General features: G+C 38.7%; 2 protein-coding genes across 3 annotated transcripts in view; both read left to right on the top strand.

The window, feature by feature from the left end:
• The window catches only part of pam (peptidylglycine alpha-amidating monooxygenase), a 41,208-nt gene extending 38,157 nt beyond the window's left edge, over window positions 1–3,051 (top strand). The window contains exon 26 of the mRNA XM_030723951.1: window positions 236–3,051. Coding sequence (XP_030579811.1) covers window positions 236–414 — 179 coding nt within the window. The 3' untranslated portion in view covers window positions 415–3,051. The remainder of the gene's footprint in view (window positions 1–235) is intronic.
• A 6,143-nt stretch (window positions 3,052–9,194) lies between these two features.
• On the top strand, window positions 9,195–16,783 carry macir (macrophage immunometabolism regulator). 2 transcript variants are annotated; one of them, XM_030724035.1, is made up of 3 exons: window positions 9,195–9,260; window positions 10,314–10,413; window positions 14,111–16,783. In XM_030724035.1, the coding sequence occupies exon 3, from the start codon at window positions 14,128–14,130 to the stop codon at window positions 14,767–14,769; it is 642 nt and encodes a 213-aa protein (XP_030579895.1). In that variant the 5' UTR covers window positions 9,195–9,260; window positions 10,314–10,413; window positions 14,111–14,127; the 3' UTR covers window positions 14,770–16,783. The 2 variants fall into 2 exon arrangements, with proteins under 2 accessions (XP_030579895.1, XP_030579897.1); XM_030724037.1 differs by lacking the exon at window positions 9,195–9,260 and adding an exon at window positions 9,267–9,518.
• Window positions 16,784–17,703: the final 920 nt, after the last annotated feature.

Below are 17,703 nucleotides of genomic sequence, written 5' to 3'. Positions count from 1 at the left end.
ATTACATTAAAAATGTAATAAGACTAGAAGACATTTCAGAAAATGAAATCATGTATCTTATTGACCCAGGCTTTACATGGGGCCTGAATGAATATTCCAGTGCATATGTAACAGTGCACTTTCAGTTTGTAAATTGGAGCCACTGCACTGAGAATGATTTTCTTAAGAACTGTAGATTTCATTATCTTAATGACGTTCTCATTTCCTCCTCTCTGGCATTTTACCTTTTACGTAGGTAAAGCAGTGGGCAGTCTGAATCTGGGAAACTTCTTTCCATCCCATAAGGGTTATAGTCGTCAGGGCTTTGACCAGCTAAGTACGGAAGGCAGTGACCAAGAGAGGAATGATGAGGACAGCAGTGACTCTGAGAACGAGGAGTACTCTGCTCTGCCGCCGCCTCAGTCCTCCTCGTAGATGTTCTGGAGCCAACTGCCAACCTTCTGCTTAAATTGCTAAGATGTAGTTATTCATCACATGTGTAACTGTTGTGTCAGCTGCCAATCATATGTGTCTATTGTATATAAAAATTACTTTAACTTATTTATTTAATGTAGCCAAGGTCTTCATATAGCATTGCTGACATAATCCACCCATATTTCAGTTTGTTTTCCCCAGATCAAACATTTTTATTGTATACAGGAATGATCACATTTCATCCCTTGTTGGATTTTTATTTCAGCTTATAAGAAAATAAGATTCATTTGTGGTCAGGTATTTCACAGTTGGTCACTTAATGTCATCTCTATTTCAAGTCACCTGGAAATTTTTACAACAACAGGTAACAAATGCTTATTAACTGTTTTCTATCAACAAGAGTCCAGCAGTAGATGGAGAGGATGATTTAATGGGGAGCACTGAGTGCCATAAACACTGTCAGAGCAGTTTGTCAGTTCACAAAGACTTTGCCACTGTCTGAAGGCAGCAGGATTAATCTTGATGTTGATTAACATACAGCCTGAAATTGTGCTGTACCAGAATGAACACTCCCCTCCGAAAGTATTGGAAATAAATGGATTGGTCTCACTGCTCCAATACTTTAGGAGGAGACTGGAGCTCTCACTCAAGTCATTATGAATTTGGCTTCCTCATCTATATTTTTGCTGTTCATGGGCAGAATTTCTGGGTCTGTCAGTTTTTTTTCAAGTTTTTAACAAAAGTGGGATTTCATGTGATATGACAGGTTATAGTGTGAAATAGAGAAATATTGTCATTTATTTACAAATTTTCTTTAAGCTGAAATTTTAGTAATAATGTAAAAGACCACACACCACTCACAGATGCATTATATTAATACTGTATTCAAACATCACCTCAGTTGAATGAAAATTGCTTGTGTGGCCCAAAGCATGGCATATGAGATCAGATCCAATCCCATATTTGGGAAATTCTTTTGTTACAGTAGTTGAAATGAATAATTGTAATGATAATACATGGCAGATATATTGTATTATAGAGGTGACAGCATCCGTATAAAAGATTTCTTATATCTGTTCTCGTGGCAGTAGAGCTGTTAGAGTAGCTGGTGCAGTGGGTGGTCAGGATTATCCATAATGGGTAATATCTCCAGCATTTTACTGTACACATTGAAGGATCTCATATACATTGCTGGCCTCACTCAGGCATTCCTGCTTAGTGGTGATGTGATGATATCACTTACTAAATTACTTTTCTCAACTCTGGGAAAGTTTTCCAAGTGTAAAACATCTGCCCCTGTTTGCAGTTTGAGTTCTCTTGTCATCTATACAGTAGCCCGTTAACTGCCACTGAAAATGAACCTGAGAGGAAACAACCAGAAACGCTGTTATTGTCAGCATGTTGGTGGTTGACACTAACATGGTTGCTTCTAGCCTTAAACACAATGACTGAGTAAAAATCACTCGAAGCCACTTGGAAAAGAACGTAAAACACTGCATAAAGCTCTTTCATGTGGTGATATACACACACAGCATTATTTGGACTGGACTGGCTCTTATATAGTGCTCTTCCATTCTACACGAGCACTCAAAGCACTTATAATAACCGTGTATGCTTCATTTATTACATTTTTCACTTGTAATTCTGTGCCTTTCTACATTCGTCTTGCCTTTTTTTTTAGTCACCTGCCATTACAACATGTACCATGGGATGAAAACTGCTGCTGCTAGAGCTTGTACTATAATTATTTTACTTCCCTGCAGAAAATTGATATTATATAAATTAATATTTGACTGAATGTCTGTGTGCTAATCAACCATTCTTTAAAGTTCTCAAGCTTCATTACTGTTGTTACACTTATGAAGCTTGAATACTTCAGATGATAAAGAGTGTTAACTGAGAAACAGTTGCTACATATGTCATACAGGCTGTAAGTTAGAGGAACAACATCAGTCTGTTTTTAGTGACAAAGCTTCTAAACCAAAATGTTTGCTTGACATTATTTTTTGCCATACTTTCAACTTGCTTGACATGTATTCACAAGCAGTTACTGCTGTTAAAAGTTGGCATATATAAATATTTGTCCAACCCAGCAGCCCAACCTGACTCCAAAAAATTTATTAAAAATTAGCATCATAATCATTTTTATCAACTGATTACATCTGATTTTATCAGTAAGATAATTTGTGAGTAGAACGAATAAAAACATTTTAGAAATTAAAACCTACCTACAGTACAAGTGAAGTCCAAATTAATGTGCATTAATTAATGAGAGGAAATTCACTGAACAATTTTAATTATATAGCGCCAAACAACAAGCAGTGACCTCGAGGTGCTGCGTGCACACACAGGAAACTCAGAGATAGTGGATGGAGACTTGGTTGTTTATTCAGAACAATCAGTTTTGTTCATTTCAGTTACTCAGTCTTTTTCCTTTTTTAAAAATGTATTCTGCACCTAATTCTCTTTCTGTCTGTATACTCATTATATAAAGTTTGAATGAATGGATTCCTTAACATGCCATAGATTTCTCATGTTTTACATGTGGACTGTAATATTAGTTGTGACCCACTGGTTTTGCTGCAAGAGTACTATTTTCAGTAACTGTTATTTGTGTAATAAAGTGTTTGCAAAGCATTGCGGCATCATGGTGGTTGTGGGATCCGAACGCGTGGTCATCTGCTTGAATGACTTTTGTTTTATGATCACTCATTCGTCAGCCTGTAGGATAACAAACAGGCAGCTACTGCATTTGTACTACCTTTAGGATGTGAAGAAATACTTGCTTGTTAAAAAAACAAAGTTCAAACAGGAGCGTATTTAACACTGTACTGCATCAGTTTGTCGTTCTAACACTTGGTTTGGGGAACAGCAGACCAGGTTAACAGAGCCGTGGAGTTGTTGCTTGGCATCGATGATGAAATAAGTAAGACCTTCCCTGAAAATATCTGGATAGATGACCTCACAGTATCTTTAGGCACGGTTTGATATAATGCAGAATTCATAGTTGAGACAGTGAGTGCAAGCTAGCAAGTGTCCACCATTATCCACGAGATTCTCCTAAAAAAAAGAAAAAAGTCTTTGATTTGCACAGAACACAGAAATGTTTCTGGTTGCAGCTACAACTCTGTAGGCTTGACTTTTCTATTCATGGCATATTTTTCCCCAAATGATCTGCTGATGGCTGACAAGCTTTAGCTTTGCTACAACTTTATTTCTGGAAAGCAGAGGCGTTTTCCTGGCACACCTCCCATGACAGATATTTGCAGTTCTGGTGATGAAACTTTTTCTGCATTAAATAGCCAGCTGGGATTGAATTTGGTAGAAAAATTATTTACTTCAAATAGTTTGGAGATCTCTTCAAACCTCTGTCAGACTTGCAGGCAATTTCTGAAGGCCCTACAGAGCTCTTTAGATCTTGAAATGACATATTTAACTGCAAAGAGAACAGACTGGCTATCAGACTCTTAAATAAGCCAGGTTCGACCGGTCTCTCTTTAAGGAGGTCATAGCTGTAACATGGTTTATTCAAAATCACCGCAAACATCAATTTTATCCATCCTGACCTTTATTAGTATGCCCCTTTTCAAAGATGATAAATGTTTGCTTTTCCAAATATTTTTTAAAAAAGCAAAAAAAAAAAAAGTGTTTAATGTATTGGTCCTCTATACTGCGATTTCGTATTCAGAAGACACAACAGTCAGGGTGTGAGACAACTTGATAACCTTTATTCCCCCTCTGCTCCCCTGTTCCATCCACATTTATTCAATGCGCCACCACCTGGCCATAACCGGCCATTACATCTGCCCCTTTTAGATGAAAGTTTATTTTGGCAGAACCTCAAAGTACTTAAATCTGTTTGGTAGTATGGCTACACTTCAGTTTCACTCATTTACATTGTAGCATCAGAAGATCACTCAAATCCTTTCCCAAAACTTAAAGGTCTAAACTGAAAAACCTAGAGAGGAATGTATGCTTTACTGCAGTCATTTAACATCCTTGAATCTCCACCTGCTCACTAGATTCAACAAATCTGACTGAATATGACTTTTCAAACGGACGTTTCACTTTTTTTTTTCTTTTTGTGTTTTTCTTTTTCAACTTCTATGTACATGTGTGTGTAATGGTCACAGGTCCAGTCTTTCAGGGGCCTTTCACAGTCTCCTAAAAGGGATTTTACAGTCTTGACAGCCCTTTCGGCCTCCCCATTACTGCAGGGATACGGGCTGCTTGTCACATGTGTAAAGTCATAATTTCATGCAGAGAGAATTTGTGACAGGAAAACTGAGGGCCATTGTCCCTGACTAACACTTCTGGGTACCCATGCCTGGCAAACACAGCTTTAAATCTGCCAATAGCCTGTTTTGCAGATGTGCCTGGAGGCAGGGTGCACAGCTGAATATAACGTGAGAAGTAGTCTATCATGACTAAATACTTCCCATTCTGCCATTGAAAAGGATCTGCTGCGACCCTCTGCTACGGTCTGCTTGGGAGGTCCGTTGTGAGCAGTGGTTTGACAGTTATTTGTGCTTCATGTGCACAAATATCACATCGCTCAACCATCTGCCTCACAGCAGATGTGATGCCTGGCCACCAGACTGATTCTCTTGCCCTTGCTAGGCATTTGTTGATACCTTGATGACCCTGGTGAAGTCTTTGCAGGATGTCAGATCTCATGTGTTCAGGTATGACGAGTCTCTCACCTTTTGTGAGCAGTCCTCCTTCATGCAGGACTGACCTTTCGGGCCAATAGGGCAACAGCAGTTCATGTACGTCTCTTCTGTGTTCAGGCCAGCCATTTACAAGCGTCATCAGAGGTTTGTGCATTCTTAATCTGTTCCAGCTTTTTTGGGGTGGCTCCCTTCCTATGACGACGACATCATCAGCATGACACAGGACTCCATCAATGACATCTATCAGCTGAGAAATCCTCTTCTGAAAGTGTTTTTTTGGGGGGACGGTTATACCAAAAGGGAGCCTCTTGAAGTAATAGCGGCCCTCTGGTGTGATGAATGTGCATTGAGCATTGAGTGATGATGGAGTGCTATCTGCCAGAAGCCTGATGTAGCATCTAGCTTTAGTGAAGACTCTGGCTTCTTCTAGCTTGGCCAGTGTCTCATCCACAGCTAATAAGATGTCTTTCTCTGACAACAGCCTAGCTCTGTAAAGACATCTGGATGCACTAAACGGAAGTATGACTCTGCATCATCTATGCTACGGAGGTGCGATAATAACTGAAGTCTGCAGATGGCAGGGAGACCCAACAAGGGTATGGTTATTTCTTTAATAATGAACACCTCCTCCTTTATCTTTCTGTCTCCTCTCTGAATTACAGCATGAATTTGGCCTTTGACATCCAGGGATTGACTGGCAGATCCCAGAAGAGGTCTGCCTGGTGGTGTTTTATTGGCCATATTTCTGTGTGTATTTGTGGGTGGGAGTCACAACTGTAAAACAACACAGTTTACATACAATATTCAATTTCATTTATACAATCACAACAAACATGCCTCAAGGTGCTCTATATTGTAAGGTAAAGACCACACAATAAATAAGATACTCTACTACACAAGGTACCAAGGTGCTTTAGTCAGCCGAGTGAAAGGTCTAAACAAGTACATATTCCTTTGATTTACTATTGATCTCTCCACAATTCAACAATGAATGAATGTAAATGTGTTTTTATAAATCCAAAGGTGTTAGGGTTTATAAAAACAGTTAATAGACGCATTTACCTCATAAATAATTACATGTTAATCTGTTATCATAGGGGGTTAGACGAATCCTTTGCTGAGTGAATTTGTTATTGCTGTAACTGTGACACTGTTTGGATTCCTCTGTCAGCTGATGCACAGCTCATCCAAATCACTGTGACTGTAGATAATGGATCCTGACCGTCCTCTGCACTTCTTACTGAACATGCATCAGAACAGCTTCTCCAACATCTCTGGAGCTTGAAAAAAGGCATCCGAACTTATTAAAGTTTCTTGAAGATGTTTCACCTCTCATCTGACCAGCTTCTCCACTTCTAAAACCAAGTGGTCCCAGGTATTTAAACCCCAGTGGGGTTGTCCCCTGAAGTTATTCGTTGACCCACTATTATTCATGTGCATAATCACATGCACCAAGGTGTGACAACAAGAGCGTTTTCAGTGGTAACTGTGTTGTTTTGCCGTTTTTGTTTTTGAAAATTGATGCGTTCAGATGGAAATGATCTCCGTTTACACAGAAATGCAAGACCATGAAAACGCTTCAGTTCCTGCCAGGCTAGTTATCAGGTTAGTTTTTGGTTAGTCTTGGTTTAAATTTATAACTTTTACTTTATTTCAGATAGACATCTGTAAGTTTAGAAACAAACATCACTTAATGCCCCCTGTATTTGAACCATGAAATGGAACTGGTTATAATTATTGTGCATTAATCTATGTATAAGCACTGAAATTAAGGAACTTAAAACCACAAAAATGACTGAGAACAGATTTCACATTCCATGACTGTATTTTGAACTGAGGTATCATTGATATCATTAAAAAAGTGCAAAATTTTCCAATGCTCGATTGTCCAGGTAAGAAATTTTTCTAGGCTTTCGATTGTAAGGTTGCTAGTCTTGATCTTACTTCACTCAGAGTCACACAAGTCTGTTATGACTAATGTATAACCCTAGATAGCCAGAGGAACAATCTTTGTGTCTTGTGTGCTGAGGCAGGTAGGTTGAGGATCCCAAGTGCAGAGTCCAGAGGCAAAAGTCAACTCAAAACACAGATTTATTGACTGGCAGTCCACAAGGTTAACAGAAGAAGGTTATGAACAAACACACTTCAAGCTAAGAGACTAGACAAAAGCAGAATGAGCACAACTGGCAGGGAAGCCAACGATGAGGACGCGACAAAGAACAGAGGGAAAACTCAGACAATATATACACAGGAGGTGACAAGAGGAGAGTGGAAAGAGCCAGGGAGAACTGAACGACACTAATGAGACAAGGGGACGCAAAACTGAATACAAAGCACATGGAACAAGAGACTAGGAAAACACAGGAAGTGCATAAACAGGTAAATAGAAATGCAGAGTTGACACAACACAGGGAGGTAGGTATACAGAGAAACACAGGGAAGAAAAACCAAATACAACGCAAAAGACAAAAGACTAGGACACAGAGGGAAAAACAGCCACAGGGACACAGGGATGAAAAAGGAAAACCAACAATGCTGTAATAAAAACTAAATACCCCAAAACTGAAAAACACTAAGGAAAAATTCAAAACTGCAAAATCAAGAATGCACTAAGAAGCTAAATCATACGTAAATTATTAAACACAACTGGAGAGATTTAACTGGGAATGGTTGGATGGATGGATGGATGGATGGAGAACTTTAAAACTCGCAAAAACCAAAACATTGGGCAAAAGGCCAAGGACCATCACACTTTATGACATCGCACATTGAAGCCATACTCCTTTGGGGCGGTTATTGGCATGTGGCTCAACACAATCCATTCTGCCAACAAAGAAACAAAACAATATCACTACTTTTACATACCTGCAAAACATTTCTCATACTCACCTAAACCCTAAGACCAGTGAGACCATCCCCAACTGATCTGATAAACATTATAACCTAGCAGCATACAGCTTTAGCTTGTGAGTGAAAAACTGATTCAAATCAAACCTATTACCTTCAGCTTTTTAATAAATGTCTATTATTTAAAATTACTAATCCTGTGTGAGCTTTTAATACAAAAACAATAACACAAAAAAATACTCTAAACCATGAAAAGTACAAAATACCTCCTCCCCTCAATGTTTTAAGGAAACTGACAAACAGCAAAATGGACAGATTGGTCAAAAGTGTGATATCAACAGAATTCCACAATGTCCTCTAACATGGCAGTAAACAGCAGTGTTATGTGTCAGTCAATCCTGGTCTATCACAGACTATAAAAATGACTTGAAAGAGCCAGCCTGTAGATGGATGCATCTTTAGGCACGTTGTCATTAGCAGCCTGTCACAAAACATATCATTTGTTCCCATTTCTTTAGTTGAATCTACAAAAAAACACATATTTACATACATTAAACACATATATGTTATTTCCAAAGTGCTATTAGCTGGTATGGTTTGCAGTTTGTCCTTAAAAAATGTAAGGAAAAGGCAATTGAACAGTATTTGAAATTCATGTCCATAAACAGGAAAAATCCATTGGTTTTGGAGATCTTGTCCAAATTGACAGAATTATGAATTGAGAAAAGTACTGTCAGATTTTGATTCACCATGAAATACCTTCTGGAAGGAATCTCAAAGGCATGCTTCAGTTTTCAGCACGACAATTATCCCAAACACCCTGCCAATGCAGTAAAATCATTACCTGGATACAACAACACACAATGGAACACTAAGTCGTGGCCTCTCCAGAGCCCGGACCTCAACCTGAAGCATCCTGGGATCAAGCTTTTTGGAATTGCACAAACTCTGTTTTTGCCTCATTTGCTGTATTTCTATGTAAGTTTGCACATGTCAATAAATTGCTGCATCTATTTCCTATTTTCCTAGCAAAATATAAAGAGGAGTGGCTCACGACTTTTGCACAGTAGTGTAGTTCAATTTGTTATTAAATTATTTAATTTTTAATCTCGTATTTTCGAATTAGTTTGTAAAAATGTATTTATTTTTCGTGGGAACATTACGTTAATTACATTTGACTGGATCTGAGTTTGGTTGTAAATACAGTGTGTAAATTGCAGCCTCGTCATGCTTTTTTGCTCTGAAAGAAAAAAACAGACCGGAAGTGTTCCTGTTGCTTTGGGCGTAAGGCAGCGGAGTGCGGAGGTTTCACAGACTAACTGGAAGGTTTGTTTTATCCTGATCTCTTGATTCATTTCTTTCTTTCTTTGATTGTTCGGTTCTTTTGTTTTATTTATTTGTTTTTGTTGTTGTTTTCTTTTGTTTTTTAAATCCCATCTACATTCGGTTAATAGGTTATGAAAGCAGAACGTTAATGAGGATGAACGAGCTCCATGTAACGTAGTCCGGTGCTCAGGATCGGAGTTTGTCGGGTGCGGTGCAGTGCCGGTGTTTGAGCTGATCGACACAGCGCTTTAAGCTTCGGTGCGGCAGAAATGTAGATAATGTGTGTTTAATGTACATGTGTTGTGCATGTTAGACGTTTTTGCTCTCAACAGTGTGGTGATGCAGGCCGTCTGATTCAGCGAGGAGCAGAATGAACCTGGCCTGTCGTTTGGTGTAACAGCCATTTCTTCCACTCACGCTATCTTACTGCTACCTTCGACACACGACATAGATATTAAGGTTATCAGTCATATCACGCCTGAGATGCAGGTGTGTTTGTGTGAAGCGTGAAGCCTACGACGCTGGTGAAACATCGAAACGCTTTTCATGGCTGCTGCTTTTCCAGACTGCCTCAGTATGGCACGACTAGCAGCGCCATGGCGTTGACAGGCGCTGCGGCTGCCAAACCTCTCTAACATGCGGATCCTTCTGTGTTTAAATCGTTTGATTTCACTTTAAGCTCCGGAAACATAAAATATTTTAGTTTATAATTGTTTTATTGAAAGAAAACATTAGCCCACTACAATAGGCCCCTTTATTCCCACAAACAAATGACCGCTTTTACAGTATTGATAGTGGCATTGGCTTTCCTCTATTGCCCCAAATTCACTGAACTGGAAGATCTGCTGTTTCCTGTGCAAGTTAGCAGAATGTGTTCATATCTTATTGTTCACTAATTTCTGACATTTTAGACTGAACAGTTCGCTGCATTTTGTCAGGCTGGAACAGAAAAGCCTCTGTTTTTGTTTTTGTTTATTTTATTTATTTATTTTTTGTCTGGCTTAAATGAAGAATTCAATAAACTCAAGTTAAAATTGGGGCTGTTTTTTCAAGTTGAAGAAATCTGAAGCTGCCTGGACTGCTAGACCCAAAACGGACTGATAAATGCCACTACCTGATTTCTGTTTGTCTGCTGCTACACTAACCATATAAGGTGAGTTTAAGCCCTTTATCATTAGATAGCTTAAATGTTATAGAAGTATTATGCAGTTGCTGATCTAGCAGTACTGTGCAGCCTGTCCCTAATTTAAAGTCACTAATAAGTAATCCTGTATTATTAGATGGCTGAATGCGCTTAATGTACAGTATCTTTGCCATGTATCTGCTGGTCTGGTACGTTGGCCCTGACCTGATCCAGTGTGGCTTTGTTCTCGCTGCTTAATGTCTAAGTTAAACAGCTAAGTTTATACATATTGTGCATATAAGAGGTTGTTGCAAAGTCAGTGCTTCTGATGGCTAACTGTGGCTTTAGTAGCTGACAGGATGGTCTCTCCCTCAGAGCTGACAGGTCACTGCTGACATCTCATTTGTTCAGTTGATGTGGTGGTGCCATGATGTAGTGAGTAAATTTACCATAATTTTTAATGTGTAAGATCAATTAATGTTAATAAACTAGTTATTAAATATAAAAATCTATATTTCACATCATATTTTTGTATTTTTCCTAGGTGCGCCAACGTTTAATGAAGGACTGAATGCTTTGTTTGGGATGTCAATAGCAATCAGGATTATTTAACAGATTACTCTTTGGCATTTATTGCACTTATAGAACAGTGAATACCTTGAAATCTAGTGCACTTATGTAATCTCTTGAAAATAAATAAATACTAAATTGAAAATAAAATATATAAATAAATTACAACATAAATAAATACATGATACACAAAGAATAAAATAAATAGACCGGTAATATCAGTTATCCTTAATAATACTAATAATAAGAAATAGGACCAAGTTATTTAGACCAAATAGACTTGCTCACATTTGCACAACAGACTGAAAGCTCCTGTACATGCATGCAAAATTTATATTCAATTAATTCCAGTCAGAAACTCAATCTAAGAACATGGAGCCTGGCCAGTTATAGCCCAGAGCAAACAAGACATGTTAAGCTGCAGACTAAATACACCAAAATACAATAAATACTGCTTATACTGACAGGACTGCAGTGTTTGACCTTGAGGTGGTTAAATTGATTAGTCGTGTTGCCAGATAGTGGAGACCATGCGGCAAATTTTTATTCATTTATGTGTTAATTACCATGTGGTTGTGTCCCAGTGTTTTAGATGTGGGCCCTGATTATAGAAACAAATAAAATACTGAGATTTTTTTCCCTCCTGGGTCTTTGCTCCTTTTGCTGTGGTCAGGTTTTTTCAGGTTCAAACACATTTGTCCTTCTAGTTTTCCTACTTTTTTGTACATTCCCTCACGTGCATTCTGATAGTTTCAGTAGTCTCTCTCCAGGAATTTACTTATAGCGATGCTATGATTATTATTCCTTATATTAAGATGATTATTCTCTCACTGATAAATTCATAAACTGCAGTGAAAAGGTATTTAGAAATGCACAGGTGAACTCGACTGTGCTGAGCTGTAACGGGCTGTCGTCCTGACATGTAGTTACATTTCTCAGCGGGGGCACGTCAGGTTACATTGCAGGTTATGGTGTAGGATTCAGAGGGGTTTCCGGTTACGATGTAGATTTCCTGACATTGGGATTGGGACATGACCACAGGTAATTAACACATAATGCACCTGGCACAAGCATAAGTGCCGGCAACATCGCCGGCCACATTAATGTAGGCTACACTGTAGGCCCCACAAATGCTCAGTGCTGCAGCAGAAAACAGGAATAAGAGTATACTTGCAGAGCATGATGTGTATTTTAGGAATAATCTTCTTTTTTTTTTTTTTTTTGTCGATTACATTGTTTTTGTGATTGTTTGGAGCTGAAATAGAAAAATCTGAAATTTGATTAGTTGCACAGCCCTAATGTAAAGTGCAACAGAGGGGGGGGTTATGGTGTGGGGGTGTTTTTCAGGAGCTGGGACCGGCCCCTTAGTTCCAGTGAAAGGAACTCGTAATGCTTCAGCATACCAAGACAGTTTGGACAGTTTAATTCTCCCAACTTTGTGGGAACAGTTTGGGGATGGCCGCTTCCTGCTCCAACATGACTGCACACCAGTGCGCAAAGCAGCTCCATAAAGACATGGATGAGCCAGTTTGGTGTGGAAGAACTTGACTGGCCTGCACAGAGTCCTGACCTCAACCCAACAGAACACCTTTGCTGTACTTTGGTGAATTTACAGTAAAGCTCCATGTTGGTCTGGTGCACATGGCTGTGGTGTTCATGCTCATTGTTGCTGATGATGCTTGGATTCATTCACAGTATTCCACCTTCATACCAATATTATACTGTCAGTATAATGACAGTATAAACATTATACTGTCAGTGTAGGGGGTGGAAATCAGCCAAGGTAGCTTGTGAAATACTGGGTTACAACTTGTAAAATTCAGTTGTGTAAATCCACAAAGAACAGTAAACCTCAGAGCAGCAGCAGCTGACCACAGCCTAACACAAAGAAAATCTACTGGAGCTCAAAATAGAATTTATTATGAGTTGAGATTCTTTTCCCCATGCTGAGCAACTACAAATGATCTTAGGGTCTGAATCCCCTGATCATACTAATTTTTCTGTTTAGGTGAGACAGAGTCACCCTCTACAATGTAGGTAAAAACAAATAGAGCTTTTTTTTTAAAAAAACAAATCTCTCTTTTACTTTCCTCATGTTCTACATAACAGTGTTCAAGCTGTGTGCATTCATTAGAATTAGAATTAGAAAGTTTGAATTCTCATGTAATATTATTGTTTTATTATTACATAGCTGGTAGAAACATCCTCCAAAGAGCTACTTTTACTTTGGTACTTGGAGTACTTTTCAGAGCCTGTACTTTTTCACTTTTACTTGAGTGAAGAAATTGAATCAGTACTTCAACTTTTACCAGAGTATTTTTTAACACAAGTATCAGTACTTCTACTTAAGTACCAAATGTCTGTACTTTTGCCACCTCTGGTTATATGTAAAGATGGCCAAGGAGTAGCTAAACATTTGACACAGAGAGCAGGTATGTGTCAGAAGGACAGGTGAAGCTGCCATGTTGGTAGTGACTCAGCTAATAGCTACACTAGGTTAGCAAATCTCTAAAAAACACAATAAGTAAATACTATGTAGTGATTGAGTATCCTATTGATTATTCCATCAATTAATAGTAGTTAGAAATTAGTAGTTAGAAAGAAATACTAAGACTGGGTCTTCTTAATGAGCAATAGTAAATGTTCAAAAGAAAAAACACAGGTCCAAATAAACTCAGGGGCGGCGCGGTGGTTAGCGCTGCTGCCTCACAGTTAGAATATCATCTGGAAGGCCTGGGTTCAGTTCCTATGTGGTGTTTGCATGTTCTCCCCATGTCAGCGTGGGTTTCCTCCGGGTACTCCGGTTTCCTCCCACAGTCCAAAGACATGCACTTACTGGGGTTAGGTTAATTGGCTACTCTAAATTGCTTATAGTTGTGAATGTGAGTGTGAATGGTTGTCTGTCTGTCTTTCCGTGTTGGCCCTGCGACAGGCTGGCGACCTGTACAGGGTGGACCCTGCCTCTCACCCTATGTCAGCTGGGATAGACTCCAGCCCCCCCCCCCCCCCCCGCGACCCTGAACAGGATAAGTTAATGAATGGATGGATGGTCTTACTTTTTAAAGATGTTTGGCAAATATTGCCTGATAATGAGTGTTTTTGTTTATGTATCTATAGTGCTCATGGCTGATGGAATTTGTTTTAATCTTTTCGTTAGTCAGGACACCTTTAAAGATGGAAATGGAAATAAGCGGAGTTTCCAGGACACATGTCTCCATTCTTCCTGCAGCCGACATCAAAGCCACACTGAAACCAGAAGCAGAGAGACCTCGCTGTGCCAGCACCCCATGTTCGCCAATCAGAGGTACTGTTGCAGGATACCAGATCCTCCACATGGACTCAAACTACTTGGTGGGCTTCACCACTGGTGAGGAGCTGCTCAAACTGGCCCACAAGTGGTCAGAAGGTAATCCTGAGAAGGTCCATGTATCAGAGCCAGTGTCTAGCTCCATCAAGAGCACTGTCCCCAAGTCTGTGGACTTGGGCATCCACCGGTCATCACGTATTTTCAAAGCCAAAGGCCGCTACTACCAACCATATGACATTCCTGCTGCCAGTGGGCGGAGACGAAGGCGTATGCCCAGCTCGAGTGACACCTTCCTCAGGTCTCTGGCCCACAGCGAGTCTGGGAGGGGTCTGCATGCTCCACTACCACTTTGTTTGCTTAAAGGTAAAGGTGCCCAGTCCAAGTCTCTGGACTACCTTAATCTGGACAAAATAAGTATCAAAGAGTCATCAGACACTGAAGTGTTACAGTACCAACTGCAGCACCTCACCCTACGAGGGGAGCGTGTGTTTACCAGAAACAAGACATGAAAGCACGTGGAAATTTTTTTTTTAGGCGTATTTCATCCTCTGGGGGATTTAGGTGCTATTTCTAGTCTCGTTCTTTCTTCTAAGATTATAAACAGTTCTTTAACGAGACACTCTGATGATAATCGTGTTATATTATTACTTGGGAGGTTTACCTTGTACTGTATGCTTAACATTATGAGGTTGTTGAGGTTAAAAATGTGAATTATATAAACTTAGCAATAACTGGTGGACCTATTTATTGACAATGTTCCTTGACATTGTTGTGTGTTTGTAATGGTCAGATACACACTGATATACCAGCTTATAGCTGAGAAAAGCACATATCACGTACTGGATCAGCTTTAAAATGCACCGTTGACATCAATCCAATAATAGTTTTACTGTGACTGTTTTTGTTTGTTTGAGATTGGAACTGCATAGAACTGTTGAATTTACAATATAATATTCTTTTGTGTTTCACATTTATTTATGTATTTATTTATTGATGTTGTAGTACTGCTGGTTAATATCAATATGATTTTTTTACCCACTAATTTACAGTAATTATGTAAGGAAGAGGTGATAGTCAATTCAAATTCTGTGTTTCTTAAGCAGCATGTGTTAAGAAACACATGCTGCTTAAAGTCTATTTTAATACAATACTCATATGCCACGTGTTTTTAAGGGGTACTGGATGCTACTTTCCCTCTCTCCACAACGATGCTAAAACATAATAATTATTAATATGAGTAGTTTCACTTTTACTTGAATGCTAGCTTAGAAAGGTGTTAAATACAAATGACAGGAGATGCAACACATCTCTGCAACACTCCAGGCCAACTTGAACCAAGGATGTTTCAGTTATTTTAATTCTTTTATAAACTATCTCCTTACTTCTTCCACTACACATGAAGTGTGAGAGTTCCTATCTACAACTAAGACTAGTATATATGAGTGGAGTATCACTTCATTGTATTTGTATGTGTTTATTGGCTATTGTTTGCAAATATGTATCAGTGCATAATTTGTTTTCTACATTGGGTGTGAGTGCACAACAGTATGTATAGGTGTGTCTTTCCCCTCACAGCTTGCAATGGTTGAGTTTCTATTGCAGAAAACCTTTTTCTGCACCAAATTGCTCTGTTTGATATCTGCTTCAGACTATCTCTGGATATCTCAGTGCACGTGTCACCACCATGGCACTAATTAGGCATTGCCAGTAAACGCTGCAATATTGTATATAAGTAAGCCATGTAAACACTTACACTTCTCTGGAACAATCTATACACCCTTTGAGTCTTTGCACAGTTGGACATGCTTCTGTGAAAGAATTGAAATTGTGAATTCTTGTCTCAAAACTCTGTGTTTTTCTTACACTTAACAGTGTAAAATGTAATGTATTAATTCAAACTGTAACAAGCCTTTGTGAAATTGAAATTTAATGTGACAATGGCATCTTCCAAGTTCTTCTGTTGCATAAAATGAAATAATCTGCAGTACAGTCTGTGAGGCCATTTATCTCAGTCTTCTCAGGTCAGAGCCATAGCGGCACGTCAGTGTTGCCACTGTGACTTTTTGATACAATCTGAGAGTCAGAAATTATGATTAATGAGAGCAATAATTAAAACATTTAAAACATTTCTCATAAAATCAATGTAATAATGTTACTGTAATTATCAAAAACAAGCACATTTTTAAGTGAACAAGGATTTAGACAGTACCTTGTATACGTTTTTAAAAATGTAATCGTTGGTCTAAAAAGCAGTATTCCTCCTTTATAAAGAGACTCATGTGAAGTAAGTAAATTTAAGTTTGTTATTTCTGGATCAAAACAGGAATATTCTCAGCATGGCCCACACTCAGCTGGGTAGTGAGCAAAGCATTCTTTCAACAAGTGCATTTTCATTTAGTTTTGAAGTGCATTTTCCCGTTATGCACAAAGTCGATGTGGAAAGTGAAAAAGCAAAGATGACGTGATGCAATGTTTTTAGACTGAGTTAGAAATGTTAAAACATAATAAAAGTAAGAGACACTTTTTTATGTTTCTGCTTGAGCTGACACTGATGTGTTGTCAACGTGTTGCACTGTCTTCTGCAATGTGTAATGTTTATCTTGATGAGTGCAGATTTAATAAATTAATTACATTTATTTAACATTATTAATTAACGTGATGGATGGAAAAGGTTAGGTAAGATTTCCTACCTAAACAGAATCTGAATGGGGTCTTGGCAGCAAAGAATGTAAAATGCAACATTTTAGGCAACAGTTTAAATAGGCAAACATTATGCGATGGGGAATGTAGAGCTCTTGTGTGGACGTGTTCTTTTTTTTTGTACTTTATTGTGTTCAATCTATTCATTCTCCTATTTTGTTTAGCTGATAAAGGAAAAAGTAATATAAAAGAATTACATAAAAATAACTTAAACTTACCTATGCTGTTGTGTTGGAAATCCCTGTAAAAGTTTCACCTAAAATGATGTAAAAATGTGTTCTGAAAGTTCCTTTTCGAGCCGTTCCATTAACCCGATGGAATCTGTCAACTTATGAGCAGCTTGGGTCACTTTTTTGTAAAAATCATGTTGCTGTCTTACTGTGTTGCACCTAGTATTGTTAATGTATCACTTTGACCATGTCACAAGTCTAAACTGCGTGCAATCGCATTAATTGATTAATCGACAAGGTTACATGTCATGCATCTTTCTGAGCTGTTCACCAGAGAATACCCTATTAATAACTAAAATTTACAACTGGAATAAGATCACACCTCCTCCCTGTCTAATTGGAATAAGATCGAGACATTTGTGTATGATGCATTTTGTGTTGTTTCCACCCAGAAGAGAGCGATCTCTCTCTAAGCCTGTGTGCAAGGGGCAGGAACAGCTCACTGTCAGCTATACCACCATGCAGCAAACACAGACCCTACTCAAACTGACTACAGTAGAAAGCCAATAATAC

This window comes from Archocentrus centrarchus, unplaced genomic scaffold (assembly GCF_007364275.1).
Source record: "Archocentrus centrarchus isolate MPI-CPG fArcCen1 unplaced genomic scaffold, fArcCen1 scaffold_30_ctg1, whole genome shotgun sequence".
Classification (NCBI taxonomy): Eukaryota; Metazoa; Chordata; class Actinopteri; order Cichliformes; family Cichlidae; genus Archocentrus; species Archocentrus centrarchus.
Note: the sequence above shows the minus strand (reverse complement) of the source record. Positions and strands in the feature narration are given on the sequence as shown.

Bases quoted from the DNA above. Each gene is read 5' to 3' on its own strand.
- macir (XM_030724035.1), top strand. From the start codon at position 14,128: ATGGAAATGGAAATAAGCGGAGTTTCCAGGACACATGTCTCCATTCTT.